Raw genomic sequence first — 16,960 nt, 5'->3', positions numbered from 1 at the left:
GGGGGGGGGGGGGGGGGGGGGATGAGGGATGCAGAGTTGGTAGGTATTTTTTTTATGGTTCTTATTACTCTGGGGCAGTGAAATATCAGCACATTGGTCTGAGCGAGTGGGGAAAGAATGGAGGGAGTAAGTATTGTAATTGAGAACAAGGGAAGAGGAATGAATTTTTGGCTGGTATTACGATAGGAAGCAAAAGAGAGGAATAGGAGAAAAAAAGAGGCACTTGGCAGAACAGCATGCTATGATGTTAATCCTGCTGGCTGGTGCACGGTGCTGCTCAGCCACATATCTCTTTTCTCCCTCCTCATCCTCTTCTCTCACTGCCCTCCTTCATCACAGGGACACTTTATGGAGCGCTAATGTGTTGATATCATCTCGCCGTTTCCGGCTGCATGATCTCACCCACCGAGGGAAGAGCGGGATTGATTAAAAATCTAGCGCCACTGTCAATGCGACCGAGTTGATACAGTGATTTGTTTTGGTGGTCTGAGCAGCAGCTTTCATTTTGAGAGAAGCCCCTAGTGGCCAGAGCGCGGTTGTGGCCTGGCGTCTGTTCCAAAGCTCCTTGTACAATTTGATTCAACGTCACAAGACATACAGCCAAGTTTGTGGTTTTTATTTGGCCAATATTTGGTGGTAGGATGGACTTTTCTTCTTAGGCTGTATTGAGGAAGGTCACACTGAGTGAAAATTTTCAGTCGTGCATGTGTGTGGTCATGGCAGGCCTGAGGAGCTGTGAGTAAAGATTGGTCCTGACGGTTTACGCCAGATCTTGTTGTGCGGTTTGAACAAAGTGGAAGAGCTAGTAATTTTCGCTCTGCTCCTTTCATCGTGTTTTCTCTCTTTGTCTATTTTCCATCTGTCTGCAGTCTGTCTCTGTTGCCTATGGTGTGCCATTGGCCATAGCCAAGTCTGTGTCTCTCTGAGTTACTCTTTCAGACAACATACCCTATATTTATGTGTTTGGCTGCCGTGGAATCCAATATGTATGGTGGTAGAGAAGGGTTGGACTGTTTGTATTGAATTCTCAGTTGCACCTCTGCGTGCTGGCAGCACTGTGGGTTTTGATGTAGTCAGTCTTGTTGTGAGTGTGTTTGTATCTCTGCATGTCAATGTTTGGGTGTGGGCCTGGGATTTAGTGAACATTTCAGTTACAAAAAACATTTTAGGTATTTTTTTCTCATTTTGTTATCTAATCTTAGTAAGTCTGTGTTTCTGTCAGGTTGAGTACTGGAGAGGGGGATGGAGCGTGGTGTCCTGCAGGAGCTGTTTTCCCCAGTGGATCAGAATTCCTTCAGGTCAGATATGTTTACTTTATACTGCTCTAATTTGCACAGCTACATTCAGAATTAGTACTCAGTACAATTGCATACTTTTGAAAGATTTTTTTTTTTGAAAGAATAACATTTAATTGTTGTCAGTTGTTATTGTTTGATTATGAAGTTGATATAAAATGTTGTTAAGACTATTGTACTAGTAATACATATTTTCAAAGAGGCTTTAATAACAGTCTTAATCCACTTAAGGCCTTGCTAAAGTACAGTGTATTTTGGAAAATACACGTATTTGCTTTCTTGCTGAGAGTTAAATGACATTGATACCATTATCATGTCTATCCATTCAATTTGAAGTTACAGCCAAAAGGCATATAGCTTAGCATAAAGACTGGAAACAAGGGGAAACAGCTAGCCTGACTATGTCCAAAGGTGACAAAATCCGCCTACCAGCACCTCTAATGCTCACTAGTTAACAAATTAAACATTTGTTTAAGTAGTACAAAAAGTATAAAAAAGACATTTTTAGGTGGGTATACAGTATGTTGTTACCTTTAGACAGAGCCAGTCTAGCTGTTTCCCTGCATCTAGTCTTTGTGCTAAGCTAATCTAATGGCCACTGGCTATAGTTTCATAACACAGGTATGAGAGTGGTGTGGATCTTCTTATCCAACTCTCTGCAAGGAAGTTAATTTAATAAGATATCAGCCTATACCTTTCTACATTTAGAAATTTAACACATTTAGCTGTTTATGTATTTTCTCAGTCTTATTACTATCTCTCTATCTCAATCTATTTATGCATATTTTAGTGAGTGACATGTGTTTTAATAATGTATTTCCTGTCTCCTGTAGGTAGACCTGCACAAACTCCACTTCCTGGCTCTGGTTGGTACTCAGGGTCGTCATGCTGACGGGCACGGCCAAGAGTTTGCCCGCAGTTATCGGCTCCGCTATTCCCGAGACGGAGTGAAATGGATCACCTGGAAGGACCGCTGGGGCCAGGAAGTAAGCATCTCAAGTCTTTTTGTTTGGTTAATTACAACAGAGCTGGAGCGCACTGTCTCTTTCATGTGTACACAAATTAAGGAAACTGACAATATTTCTTTCAAATGAGCTTGGAGGGAATCGACACAAGGAGCATACAGTTGAGGTTGACTCTCCATTATTAATAGGAAACTGCTCAATATTCTGTGGCTTTAATATGAATGCCATGTTAAACATAGAGGGCTGTATTATTGACCTGCATTAGATTGATTTATTATTTATTGGAAAGTGGAGCAGTTTGGTATTGCGCCAGCTGAACTTTGTCCAGTAACAATTCAGTTCAGGCCATGCAATGAATGGCTGACCTTGTACAGGCACCCCTTACATTCGGTAAATGTCATATATTGATAAGTTCTGCACTGTGCTTTGTACCAGTGCTACATGGTAGCATTGGAATTTAGACCTGCAACAGCCAAGGTTTTAGGCAAGGAATCGTTCCCCTTTTAGTTCTTATTTTAGAACATTGCCCTGCAATATATATTCAGAAATTGCAAGCCAATGTAAATCTTTTGGTGAAGGCTGCCCCTACAAAAAATGCCTGAGGCTCACACTCTAATATCAGTCCTTCTTTACACCTTTGTGTTCATTCGAGCTCTTCTTAGATTAATAGAAGACACACACTGAATAATAAATGTGAACCTTCGAGAATCTAATGTGTGATCTGAATATTTGTACTTTTCTTCCCAGGTAGTGTCAGGGAATGAGAACACCTATGATGTTGTGCTAAAAGACCTAGGCCCTCCAATTGTGGCCCGCATGGTGCGCTTCTACCCCCTGGCTGACCGGGTTATGAGTGTTTGCCTTCGGGTGGAGCTCTATGGTTGTGTATGGAACGGTAAGTGTCTGTGTGGAGGTGAGAGTGAATGTCCCTGCTTTTGTGGTTACATAGATATTCATGTGGTCTGTATATTCTGTGGCATACCCTCCAGACTGTAATTATTCAAATCAAATCACATTTCATATGGTGACTGACTTCACTATCCTCCTAGATTTACTCCTGTGTCAGATGGGAAAGGGGAGATTGGTTCGATGGAAATGATTAGGAGTACGTGTTTTTGCCATAGATCTAATGCATTGATTCAAGGCATTGCTTCATATTTACAGCCTTGCTGGAGTTTGCCCAGATAAAAGAAGCCACACAGTGATAAATGGTGTTGGTCTCCACGTTTCCCAAAGCACACTGACTAACTGAGTATTTATGACTGGCTCACCTCCTCCCCTGCCCCCATCCACCTCCCTTAGACAGCATCAGGCTGCCTGTAAATCAAAGCTGTCACCGAGGCTAAAAGCCCCAGTCTTCGGTCTGTGTCTTCAGGGAGACCGTCTTTCCAAAATATGCTCAAATGTGGATTCTGAGGCAGTGCAGCTCGACAGTTTGTCCACAAACCAGAGATTATACAGAATCCTCAGAATGTCAAGTCTCATCTCATCCCGTATCAGGTAGTACGGCAGTAGCAGTGTTTTCCTGTGTTTATTGTTTTACATTCAGATCGGACCCGCTTGACCCTCATGCCCTCTCACACAGACACATGAAACACACATCTAAATGCATAATCACATGCACAGACTGAGCATACTGCACACATAGTGTAAATCCTATGTGAAGCATTGTTTATTATGGGTAGCAGAGCGCCGGGCTGTAGTCCACGTTGCTGACGTCACCTCTGTTCTCAAGGAGCGGGCTGATTAGCTGTATGTTGGAGCGGAGAGGCTTGAGTTTCACCGGTTAATGGTGGCTGGGGCTGAGCAGGCCTGAGTAGCGGACCTCTGCGTTTGTTTTACTACTTAAAAAACATCTGTAGCTGTTTCCCCATGGCAATGATTACTATTGAATGTTGGCTCAGTAAACCTGTAGCTGCTCACAATGATAGGGAAAAGCTTTACAAATTAAAAAAAGTTTCATATGCAGCTTGTGCATGTCTATGTGTTAAATGGAAATCTAAAAAGAGCATGTTTTGTGTCAACAATTACATGACTAATACAGAGTATTTTTTTTTTCCTGTCTCTTAGATGGGTTGAAGGCTTACACAGCTCCAGTAGGTCACGTCATGCACCTGTCTGGCATGCCTGTCTATCTAAACGACTCCACCTATGATGGGAGCACTGAACAAGGGTAAGATATCCATCTGCTCTTGGATTTATTTATTTAATTATTTATTTTCATTTTTATGTAAGAGTAGGCATCTCATCTCCATACATCCCTATAAACTGCTCGCTTGAATTCAGTTTGCATGGAAATTTACAGACGCGGCCTTGGTTGTGATTTGCTACGCTGGTTTGGCAAATTGTTTCGGTCAACAATGTGGACTGAAATGTGGCTCCATCAATGGAATACCAAAAGCTTCTCTGCAGCGCTCATCACATATGTTAGCACTGAAGTGGGGTGTCAGCCAAATCCTTTCTTGAAATTGTATTCTGGTGTACGCCTGATCACTAGGGAATTACTTTTTTTGTTGTTGCTAAGGGATTTGAGGCGTGTTTCCTGGCCAGAATGTTTTGGCAGGGGTGAACTAGGAATTGCAAGGGGGTCCACACTTGTAGTGTGCTGTGTGGTAATGGGGATGAAATGTTTTGCTAGCGGGTGAGCTAACACTTTTGATGTAATCCAGACATACATGTATTTGGAGCAGATGTACGTTTGAGGGAGAGACTCAGAGGGCTGGGAGTGAGGGGACCTATTTGGTCACCCTGTTGTCTTGCTTTGTTTCTGTTGAGGTGTGTGTTTGGTTGTGAAAGATAGGAAAAGGGAGAACACTGTGTAGTTTGTGTGTGTGCCAGCATGTTTGCAAGTGTACATTTTTAAGCATCTCTGCATCCCAGTACATAAATACATTTGTAAATAGATAATATAATAAGTGACAGGCAGTCCACAGCGTCCAGCATCATTTACGCACATGTTAACTCATGCAGTGTTGTGTATGCGTGCAGGATGCAGTTTGGAGGCCTGGGTCAGCTATGTGACGGCGTCCTGGGAGGTGACGACTTTATACAAACTAAGGAGCTGAGAGTGTGGCCTGGGTATGACTACCTTGGCTGGAGCCGGGAAGCCCTGGGGCAAGGCAGCGTGGATATTGAGTTCCACTTTGAGAGACCACGTGTCTTCCACAACATGCAGGTAGGCAGTGAAAGTTGTGTTTGTGTCATGGTGCATGTGTATGTAGATGACTGTGAGAGGGTTATGCAGGACATTGCTATCCCACTGGAATCTCAGACAGCATGGAGCTGCCCATAAATCAGAGATGTCATCAAGGCCAAAAGCTCCAGTTCCCTGTCTGTGTCTTCAGGGAGGCCATCTTTCTAAAATATGCTCTGATGTGGATTATGAGGCACTGCAGCTCCGTTTTCGCCCACAAGACAGCGATTATACAGAATCTACAGAATGTCACATTTTACTCACATTCAGTCTCTCGTCTCATCTTGTATTAGATCTTATGGCAGTAAAAGAACTGTTCAATATGCAAGCTTTTCTTGATACACAACTTGGTCTGCCTTTAGAGGACATGATCTGATTAGATTTTGGAGCACCTTGTTGCATAAATCTGCATATTAAAGAAGTAAAACTGATTTTATTTAACTTTTGTAATTTAAAAATTAATATTTAAATGACAAGATCCTATAAATGATTCCTGTGTGTTATGTGGAGACAAAAAACAAGAAATTTCTGTAGCTCCAACTCGACCTACAAAAGGAACTCCAAGTTTGTGTGTTTACCTCTTTTTATAAAACAGCAATAACTTTGTTAAACTGCCATCTAACCAGGAAGTAACATTTTGACTGGAATAGCTCTGCAGCCATTTAATTAGTTTTAATGCGCCATTGTTTATCATGGGACAGTGCGTCTGTGCTCGGCTCTCTGGGTGCCACCAAGTTGCATCACAGTCTGTTTGTGCGTCTGTGTGGCTTTTGGGGTTAGTCTGTGGAGCAACATTGGGGGATGATAATATGTAGCAACCCAGTTTGAGTTATAACTGTGTTGTCTCATTGGACGCGGGTTGGAATGTTGGTTTGGGTTGGATTCACCCTATATATGTGCATATTCAACAGCATGAATCCCTAGTCAGTGTTATAAAAGTGACAAGTAATCTTTTAGAGGTATGGTTTTGACTAAGATCCAAAATTTCTGGATGTTCCCCCTCAGCTTTTATTTTCTTCACATATTCATTATTATTCTAGTGTTTCTCAGTTACCTTTTTGAAATCTTTCCCAGTGGTATTGCTAGTGTTTTTCCAAGGCATATCCTGTTTTTCCTGCCTTTTCCCTCTCTAACCTCAGCTGACATACACCGTTACGCTAGCCTGGCAGAGCGGAAATGTTAGACACACAGGTCAAATAAATAAAGAGTTGGAACCTGAACCTAATTCTGGCTTGACTTTTCCCTGTAGTTCCTTAACCTGTACCTAATCACTCCCAAAGGGAAATCTTCTCTTTGACCTTTCATCAGTCGTAAACTGCAGTTCCTACAGGACCTTTAACAGACTAAGGACACTCTCTGATTTGCCTTTGTAAAGATCTAGTTCATTCCTTTGGGAATTTATGCAAAAATGTTTCTTTGTGAGCTCATGTGGAAGACTGGGCAACTAAACCAAAAGATAGAGGGAATTCTAATGTTTTATCGTAAATCTAATGTAGGTTAGATTTACGATAAAACAAGCGAAACATAATGAATGCGGTGTTATGCTCTCAAATTAAGCGTTTGGGCACGTCATTGGAGCTGTATTCCCTAAAGGAGTAGTGAATTACCTTGGTTCTGTTGACTTATTAGAGTCCCACCACTACCACCAACATACAATACATACCCCCACGCCCCCACCCATTTTGGCCCAGATAGAATCAGTTACACGTCAACTCAACATCTGGTGCAGCTGTTCTTCCTGCATCTCATGTGTGATGCATTAACATGTGGATTAGGTTAGAGTGGCCGACTTTGCATTAAGTGTGAGGTTAATAGATAACCTGTTAGAGCAGTCTCTCCCACTATCCCCTCCTTAATTTTCTATCTCTCAGATAGTTTTGACCTCTCACTCTCTCATTTAAACGCCCTCCATCTACCTCCACATCCCTCACTCTTCTGCTCAAGCTCCTCTTCCTCCTTCCAGCCACAATGCCGACTCATATATTAGATCAGCTTTTATAGATTCTTCTGTCTTTGGCCTTTCCCTGCTTATAAAAACAGGAGAGATATATCCCCTGCTGTCCTCCATCAGTCTTCTGTAATACACGTTTTTTCCCTCCTGTGTTCTAATTTTGTTCATTTGTATTCCTGCTCAGTTCGAAGTTGTGCCAAAGTAATTACGGTTGAACAGGATGAGAATGTGTCTTTCATTTTGTGTGTTAATTGAATCTCTTCCCACCTCCATGAATAATGAATGCTTTAAAGAGCTGATTTTCCCCGAGTTTTTGACAAGGGTTGAGATTATTCAGATGTGTGGATTGTTAAAGATCGTTAACATCTTGCATCTCTTAATCTTCCCTCTTTCTTTTCCCTTCACTGCACCCACACACTTGTCTCCTTCCTCTAGGTGCACAGTAACAACCGCCACACCCAGGGCGTTCGAGTCTTCAACAAGGTAGAGTGTCTTTTTAAGCCCGGCATCCTCCAGCCCTGGTCCTCTCCTGCCCTCACTCTGCCTGTGCCCCTTGAGGATCTAAAGGACCCCTCCTCTCGACCCATCTCCCTCCCACTGGGAGCCCGGCCGGCTCAGATCCTCCGCTGCACATTCTACTTTGCTGACCGCTGGCTACTCATCAGCGAGATATCCTTCCTCTCTGGTAGGAAACAGAATTGAAGTGATCAGTTTTTTTTCATACGTGAGATATGTGTTTCTGTGGCTCTGTCAGGCAGCGTATGTTCTGTAGAGGCTTTACACTTGTCTCACACATACCCTAGTAATTATGTCTGGCACTGTGTCCAGTAGAGATTTGGCTTTGCCCAAACAATATCTAAATATAGACAGCAGAAACAGAAAAAGACATACCTTGTTGTACTATGGGTGTTAGTCCAATCAGCATTTTTAAATACTTAAAGTAAAAGTCAAGTGAAGTGAAGTTCAGTCTGATTGGCTAGATTTGTTTCTGTGACAGAATGAATTGCTCGTCTTTGGTGTGTGCTTTGAATTGATTTAAGGTATCAGCATTTTGTACAGTCAAGGACCATGTCCAGTCTCTGGCAGGGAATCGACAGAAAAATAATGCATTGTGCTGTACAAAACACTGCTTGTGGAGAATACATTAAAAGGGGTAATTCTTACCCAAAAGAGGCGAAAGGTTAAACATGGAATTTTAGAAATAAATAAAACAAAGATGAGCATAGATGATCAGTCCTCTTTTATACCCTCCTAACAAATTTTACAATTTATCAGAATCAGAAAATGCCAGTTTCCCTCCATCTGTTGTCTTGTCACTATCATTATCTCCTTATTTAAGGGCTGAAACAGACCCAGGCAGCAAATGGAAATTTATTTGATATCTTCTGTGATGATAGGATTTATGCCTGTCTGATTGGAAGTCAGATAGAGGACTCCTCTGCTGCTCTCCAGCTGAGATTGCTGTGACTAATTAAACTGTCCTCTGCTCAAAAACAGTGTCAGTTGTTGCGTGATAAAAATCACCAAAGTGAAATGACTTGTCCCAGCAGCAGTCTGGCATGTCTGGTTGCCGGACTCATGCAAGACTGTCGCACCAGTACACTGGTTTGCTTCTGGACACAGGCAGAAAGATCGCATTAGGGCTACACTTACGACTTGTATTTGGTCCTCTGGTACCAACACAGGGTTGATTTTTAGCAAAAATTGGACTGATTCTACTGTTGGTTACCCAACTATCCAGTAGGCTTATTTTGTAAAAAAAAAAATAATAAAAATGTTATTGAACACACTACAACACAGAGTTGTTGTCTAGTATGCAAGTTTAAAACTAAACAATGATGGTTAGCTAGCCGGTTAACTAGAGCTTTCAAGGTAACAATTGCACAATACACAATCATTCAGATTAGTCACTAAGGAATGGATCAGTTCCATGTCAAAAACAACATAATTAACATAATCTCCTGAGATGAAAACTGTTTGTCTGGAAACACAACCAGCTGTTACCACAACCACTGTTTCCCAACAGCAGAGGACAACCAGACGGTGTGTTGTGCCATACGAAAACATATAAAACATGATTCATTTTCATTCAATTATGTCCCCGTCTTTCTCTTTTCCTCCTTATCCAGAGCCGCTTGAGGAGGATGTCACAGAGACTGATTCATTTCCTCCTAATCTTCCCAAGATTCCTACCACCAGTTCCTCTCCTCCTTCTGTTAACCACACCTCCTCCTCTCCCACATTGAGCCACAGCTCTTCCAACGCCACCGCCAGCCCATCTGGTGAGTCCTGATGTTGCCCTCTTCATCTTTATCTCCCTACTCTTCACCCCTACATCTTCTTGTATTTACTATCTTTCTTTCCACCGACCATCCTTTCTCCATTGTCCCCTTCTCTCACCCACTATGCTGCTTCATTTGCCCTTCCTTACTGCTCTCTCCTGCCTCCCTAATCCCCTGATATCTCCCTCATCACCTCTCTTCTCTATGCCAATCTCTTTCTTTTCAGTTGTGATGAGTGTGAGCATGTCGGCAGTGTGTCTAAGCCATGTGTCTAAAGCCGAGCCAAAGACAGGCAATGCCAAAAGAGGCCCATGTCTGACTAGTCTCTCTCTTTATCACAAGCTCTGAAATCCTTTGGCCTTGAGCCAACATTTGCTGAACCTGAAGTCCACACCAGATGCTCATCTTACAGATTTCTTTGTACTTAAAGGACAGGAGATATCTGGCTTAAAATTAAAGGTCAAAAGTTTTAACTTACAGTTCTTATCATTTTCATCATGTCACTCTGGCTTGTAAAAAGTTGTTGTGAACCTGTAGGGATTTTTTTATTTTGATGGATGAAAATCCAAATGAGCCAGAACTCTGCTGTCCATTATTTCCTCCTCCTCATCCCCCTCTTCACCACCTCTCTTCTCTCACCTTCCTCCTTTGTCCATCCTTCGCTCCTCTAGAACCCCCCACCACCACCTCCTTCATGATGGACACCACTGGTAACTGGACACTGTCAGGTGAGAGAGCAAAAGAGAAAAAAAGAGAGAGGATGAACTGAGGCACGGGAGCTAGCTCCATCCCCTCTGGCCACCCTCCAGCATCTTAAAACTGTCCCACTGCTCAGTAGAGAATATGAAGTATAATGGAGGAAGGATTACAGGGATAGGCTTTGGCACTGGGGTCTGTCCCCTGGGTTTAAAGATATACAGCTGTAGGAAAAACGCTAACAGAGCTATAGTACATTATATTTATGTACAATAGCAACTTGGCTTCCCGCGGTCTCAAAAGCTGCATGTTTTTTTGGGGGGGGGGGACTGGCTCTGTTCTACACACTTAAACAATAACATGCCTTTTAAAAAGCTGGAAATGGTTTTCTGTGGTGTGTATGCTGCTTTGTCCTTGTTACTGGCTGTGGTTGAATGGCTTTGTTTGGGTTTATTTATTACCTGCACGGTGATGAACTGACAGAAGGAGAGAGAGAGAAATGGGGTTGTTTTCTGTTCTGTGACAATGCGGTGTGTAAATCATTTGGCTGGTAAATGTGTGTGTGAATGTGTGCATGGAGGTGTATATTTGTGTTTATGTGCATACATGCACATCAAAGCATCATATATGGTAGCCTATGTGTTTTTTCTGTATTTTTAACTGCTTATTCCAAACATCACTTGTTGTTTTAAAGTGGTTTTAAGAGTTTGTTTATGAGCAAGATTTACACCAAACTATACTGAAAAAACTAGCATAGTTTCATCCCTAATTCAAATAACATGCCACATCTGACCTTAAAAGGAGAAAAAATAACTGGGGGATTCAAATTAATAGTTGAATACAAAGCTGCTGAGAAGCAAAACAATGTTCACATTCTATTCTCATAGCAGCGGGCTCTGAGAAGCCCTGTGGTATGAGTGGGCATACTGAATGCATACTCACACAGACAATCCCCATCAGATGTTTAGTAATCCTGATGAAACTATGTTGGTGTGTATGTGTGTGACTCTCAGTCTGAACATACGCACACATGCCACCGTGCAGTCATACACACGCAAATACGCAGAGAAGTAGACAGTGCTGCATGGAAATCTCTACACATCACATCACAGCAGGGTTTCAGACATTCAAGCATATACCCGTACAGACACCAAACATTTCCTCCTGTGTTTTCCTCTTGTAGATCCAGAATTTGGTGCAAACACTCCAAGGGCGGGGCTTCCTGTAGCCAAGGATGACAGCAGTAATACAGCTATTCTGATTGGCTGCTTGGTGGGCATCATCCTTCTGCTGCTGGCTGTGATAGCCGTCATTCTGTGGAGGCAGTATTGGAAAAAGATACTGGGCAAGGTGAGTCAAGATTGAGGTCACATGCAATGTTTTTGTTTAATTTTCAAGCACCCTATGTGCAGTTTGGCTGTAACTTGACTTTGTTTAGCAGCCTTAAAAGGTCAGTTGACCAACATATTTTCATATTTACCCCTAGTCTTATCTAGCCATGCATTCTTGGTTTTGTCAGCCAACCTTTTGGAACATATATCTGTTCCATCATATTTCTGTTACTCTGGATAATCCATAGATCTAGCTGTTGGCAGTTTTCATTCAACCTACTTTCTACAGAAAAATAATCCTAAGTAAGAAAATGTAGTCTTGTGTGATTTGGCTTAACTGCCACTTTAACCAAGTTTAAATGATTGATAGCAGGCTGAGGACAACCATCTGGATGTTTTGTGGGAATCCTTGTACATTTATGTGTAATTGTTCAAAGATTAGAGTCTGTTTCCACAGTTTGATCACCGTCTGCTTTAGGGATTTGAATGAAACCAATTTAGAGAGGCGTTCAGAGGTAGGTTGTGGTGTTGTTGAACTGTTTTGTGTTATACTGAGAGGTGTAGGTCCAAATATTTAGCCTAGTAAGTAAGTAAAGTTTATTTAATATAGCACCTTCACAGATCAAGGTCACAAAGTGCTTTACAAGAGCAAAATATTAGAAATATTAGAAATAAGTCCATCAAAGTAAAGTTGTGTGCAGTCAAGGCACCAGTGAGCTATTTGGCAGCAACTTACTCTAGAATTTCTGAGATAAAACTTACATATAGACCTCTAGTTCTTTTTGGGGAGGAATGAATCAAGGTTAGTTTTCTAGTTGTCTGGCTGCACACCTGCATGTTTAAAATAAGCAGGGCCAAACCAGACTTCAAGGAGCTATTTATGATCGATACAAGGCATGGACTAACAGACCCAAGTACATTTCTGAGCGGGGAAGTTGGTAAAATATCTAAAGGGTTTGAGGAGGAGTTTTCTAGCTGCCCACTAGATCAGTGAGGTCATGCGAGGAAATATGAGTGAAACAGTCCAAAATGTATGGAAAAACAGAACATTTTCAAGCTTCTTTAATTCACATTATTTGGGATTGCCAAAGTTTTTATAATTTTCTAACATTGCCTACGCCAGCTTTAACAATGATTACATCATTTTTATATTTATGTTTAATTATTTACTTATTTTCCTCACATAGTTTAATTTGTATACCCTCTGTATGTTATCATGTCTGGGGGAAGGGGGATGTGTTTAAATAGTGAATTGTCAAAGTTGTATTAATAAAATTTCTGAAATAAGTTTTGTTAAAAAACATTTTAACTTTCATGAAGGTGGAATTTATTGCAGGACTGTTAGATTACATTAGTTAGTGTATATTACTTGCACTCACATGAATCCTGTGCCCTCCCAGGCCCAGGGCAGTCTATCCAGTGATGAGCTGCGGGTTCACCTGTCAGTCCCCTCGGACAACGTGGTCATCAACAACACACACAGCTACTCGAGCCGCTACCAGCGCATCCACACTTTCCCTGATGACCGCGACCATGACAGAGAGGGAGAAGGAGAGTACCAAGAGCCCATTGCTCTGCTACGGCCAAGGGATCAAAGAGACAGCACAGGTAAGTGAGAACACAATAATAAAGTGCATTTAGATATAGGATAGGGTTTGTTGTTTCCGTTGTAGTGCAGTGGTTCAAAAAAAATCACGCTGAGCTTAATAGCTTAACATGACATGCAACATGCTGACATGCAGTAAAACATACCACATGCTAAATACATGGGGAAAGAGACTGATGTATAGCCAACCACACACACAATTGGCATGAAGTCAGTGGAAAATCTGAAACCGTGCAACTTTACATACGTACAGAATTGAAATTACAGATTGCTCCATTTGTGTGCCTGTGTTTGGCTTTTGCAACCTCCGTTCGTTGATCAGTAAGCAAACTCATTTGCAAAGGGGAAACAGAAGGAGAAAAAAAAATGTGGCACCCATATTAAGAAAACACTGGTATTCCAATGTATTTCACCACACCAAACAAAAGTAAATCAAACCAAACACCCCGCGAGGAAGATTGCCTCCAAGAAGATGCACAGCGCAGAGGGGGCACAAAAGAGCTATTGTTCTGAGCAAAGGGAAGAAAAAGAAGAGGGAGGGGAAAAAGAGAAAAAGCATTCCTTCACTTGCCTTGCACCACAGGAGGTCTGCATGCCGTTTTTACTAGGCATCTGTGTGAGTTTGAAATAACACGTGTAACAGAAACATCATTTCATCCACTGGTTTTTGTAATATTTGGTTGGAGGTTGTTTTAGTTGTGTTAACTTTGCCTGTTCTTACTATGCTCTTCTGTTCTGTGCTCCATGTATCAATGCAACCCCTCCTCCTTCTCTTATATTATAATGAAAATGCTAACAGTGTCATGCTAATTGGTTGTTATCGTGTTTCATTGTGTGTGTGTGTGTGTGTGTGTGTGTGTGTGTGTGTGTGCATTTTGTATCACGTGCCGCTTTGTACAATCTTTATGACCCATATCATGGTTCTTGCGTGTACCCCGCCTCGTCCTGTGCGTGTTTTTGTGTGTGTGTTTATGTGCCCACCCAGCCTTGCTGTTAAACAACCCAGCCTATCACCTGCTCCTGTCAGATCACAGAAAAGGCATGAGACCCCTAGTCGTCCCCAGCACAAGTCAGGCTCAGGAGAAGAGTCTCAATGTGCCCCAGGGTAAGAGACCTCAGACTGGGACAACACAGTCAAGAGGGGGCACCTACGTCACTACCTACCTACCTGTCTATCCAGGGTTGTGGCATTAGAAGTATTTTGCATGTGTATGACCTCCCTCATCCCTCCTCCTATTACTCACATAATTAGTCACTCTAATTCACTCACCACTTGAAAAAACTCATGCTTTGTTTGAAGGGATAGTTTGGTATTTGGGGAATTGTATACATTTCCAAACTTACTCAGAGACTGACAAACTCATAGAAGCCTTTGTTTAGCCTTGCTTGCGGCATGGCTGTGTTGATGGCAATGTCTGTCTCTTGGTCTGTCACTTTGGTCTAGATTGAAATAATTTTACAACTGTTGGATTGGTAGACACGAAATTTTCTAAAGAAATGTGTGGTACCTGGAGGATGAATGGTACTGACTTTGGCATTTCCCTGACTTCATAAAGCACGATCATTGAACTTGAAGTAAAAGGCTTGTGTGATCCCCTGACTTTTCCTCTAGCTCCACCATGAGGTTGACCTTTGTGGTTTGGAGTGAAATGTCTTAACAACTGTTGGATTGATTGCAATGAAATTCCACACATTGACATCCTCCTCAGGATGAATTGTAATCACTTTGGTCACTCCTTCACTGTAGCACTATCACAAGGTCAGGATTTTAATTTGTTGAATACCTCAGTTTATGACCCATTAGCTGAAAAACTAATGACATTCCCATCAGCCTCAGATATACTTTGTGTTTAGCGCTAATTATACAACGTTAGCATGCTAACATGGTAAACATTATACCTGCTAAACAAAAGCATGTAAGCAAACACAAGGATGTGAGCATGTTAGCATGCTGGTATTAGTATTTACCACTAGCATGGCTATAGAACCAAAGGCTCCAATATGTTCAATAATGACCTTAGTGTATGGAATCACGAAGCCACTACTTTAAAATAAAAAAACAAATACTTACAAATACAATGCATGTTTAGGGTTCAGTACTTTGTAGGCCTGGTGTCAACATTTTTTGATCAATATCGTTATAAATTCAGCCGATAAACATTAAAAGAATTCCTGTTGTTGCAGTGTGCACTTTGAAGGGGATTGTAAAGTTTCCTGTCATCTACATTATGATTTTAACAAAGGTATAGCAACTTAGTATTCAAAAGCCACACTCCCCATAAGTTTTTGACTTATGTGCGCTGTCAGAACATCATGGAAACTGATCGTGTTGAATGTTAAATGAAGTTGTTACACCTTTGTTGAATTAAAACTTTCTAAGAGGTGCTTAAATTTAATCAGCAAGTACAGCAGTAGACCAACACAATGTCCCAGATAGACTGACTCTAATAAAGTCCACTCATCTGTCACAAGAAATGCAGTTCTTGTTTTCCTGATTTTGACACCTTCTACATGATCCAATAGACATCCAGGGTTGTCTATTGGAAAAATAGGCACTGCAGGGCTGATCCCAAGCATCTGATGTTGTGGCCAAGGTCTTTTAGTTGTCCCCAATGTTTACTGCAACAGACAGTGATAAATGACTTTTTACTAGTTCAGAATAAGTAAATCTGAAGACAAATAAATAAACCCTTTTATAAAATTTTCACTTTTATGAGTTGGCTTTTCACAGTTTTACCAAGTTTGTTGTTTTATCCTTTATTTTATTGCTTCAGATTCAATTTTACCCATCTCTGTAACTCTTAGCCTTTTTTTTTTTATCATCCTGTGTTTTATTGTTACTTTTGCTTTTCTGTTTTAAACTTCTATTTACTGTACAGAACCTTTTGCAATATAAATGTCAGTTAAATAAATGTTATGTAAAATGAAATTCCCCCAAATCCAAACTATCTCTTCATAACAAGTAGTCTGAATACTTGTCGAAATGTGTGATATCATCCGATTTTTTCACTCACAAACTGTCTTAGCAAAACAGAACTGTTGTAATCACACACTCGTCTTCTCTCAAAGTAACCTCTTCATTTCATCCACCCTGTCTGTCTCTTCCTCCTCCCTTCAGCCTGTGGTTTGGACATGGACATGGAGAAGGGTTTCCCCCCAACTCATGAGGAGCCTCCTCCCTACCCTGGCTCCCCTCCTTACCCTTCCCTGTCTCCACCCGTATCTCCCCCACTGCCTCCCAGCGTTCCTCATTACGCTGAGGCTGACATCGTGAGCCTGCAAGGTGTCAGCGGTAACAACACCTACGCCGTGCCCGCTTTGGCCTCTTCGAGCCCCGGGGCAGACGCTGCCCCGCTCCCAGAGCTGCCGCGCCAATGTCTTATCTTCAAGGAGAAACTGGGAGAGGGACAGTTTGGAGAGGTGAGGAATGACGTGTGTGTGTGTGTGTGTGTGTGTGGGTGGAGGGGTGATTTTGCTTTAACAATGTCTGCATTTCTTTGTGGAAGGTGCACCTGTGTGAAATCGAGAGCCCTCAAGACCTTCCCAACTTGGAGTTCCCCTTCAATGTGCGAAAAGGTCGCCCTCTCCTGGTAGCAGTGAAGATACTGCGCCCGGACGCCTCCAAAAATGCCAGGTCTGTA

General features: G+C 41.9%; 1 protein-coding gene across 7 annotated transcripts in view; it reads left to right on the top strand.

The window, feature by feature from the left end:
* Positions 1-16,960, top strand: part of ddr1 (discoidin domain receptor tyrosine kinase 1) — a 43,095-nt gene that overhangs the window by 21,238 nt on the left and 4,897 nt on the right. For 5 of the 7 annotated variants that reach the window (XM_046044117.1, XM_046044120.1, XM_046044122.1 and 2 more), the window contains 13 exons: positions 1,223-1,298; positions 2,129-2,281; positions 3,008-3,155; positions 4,331-4,433; positions 5,249-5,435; positions 7,840-8,089; positions 9,534-9,686; positions 10,358-10,414; positions 11,566-11,732; positions 13,114-13,321; positions 14,305-14,424; positions 16,438-16,739; positions 16,826-16,953. In XM_046044117.1, the coding sequence (XP_045900073.1) occupies positions 1,223-1,298; positions 2,129-2,281; positions 3,008-3,155; positions 4,331-4,433; positions 5,249-5,435; positions 7,840-8,089; positions 9,534-9,686; positions 10,358-10,414; positions 11,566-11,732; positions 13,114-13,321; positions 14,305-14,424; positions 16,438-16,739; positions 16,826-16,953 (2,052 nt within the window). The remainder of the gene's footprint in view (positions 1-1,222; positions 1,299-2,128; positions 2,282-3,007; positions 3,156-4,330; positions 4,434-5,248; positions 5,436-7,839; positions 8,090-9,533; positions 9,687-10,357; positions 10,415-11,565; positions 11,733-13,113; positions 13,322-14,304; positions 14,425-16,437; positions 16,740-16,825; positions 16,954-16,960) is intronic. The other 2 variants (XM_046044118.1, XM_046044119.1) reach the window with 2 other exon arrangements.

The sequence above is a fragment of the Micropterus dolomieu genome, linkage group LG03 (assembly GCF_021292245.1).
Source record: "Micropterus dolomieu isolate WLL.071019.BEF.003 ecotype Adirondacks linkage group LG03, ASM2129224v1, whole genome shotgun sequence".
In the NCBI taxonomy this organism is placed as follows: domain Eukaryota; kingdom Metazoa; phylum Chordata; class Actinopteri; order Centrarchiformes; family Centrarchidae; genus Micropterus; species Micropterus dolomieu.
The sequence above is the reverse complement of the archived record's forward strand: the minus strand, read 5'-3'. Positions and strand labels throughout refer to the sequence as shown.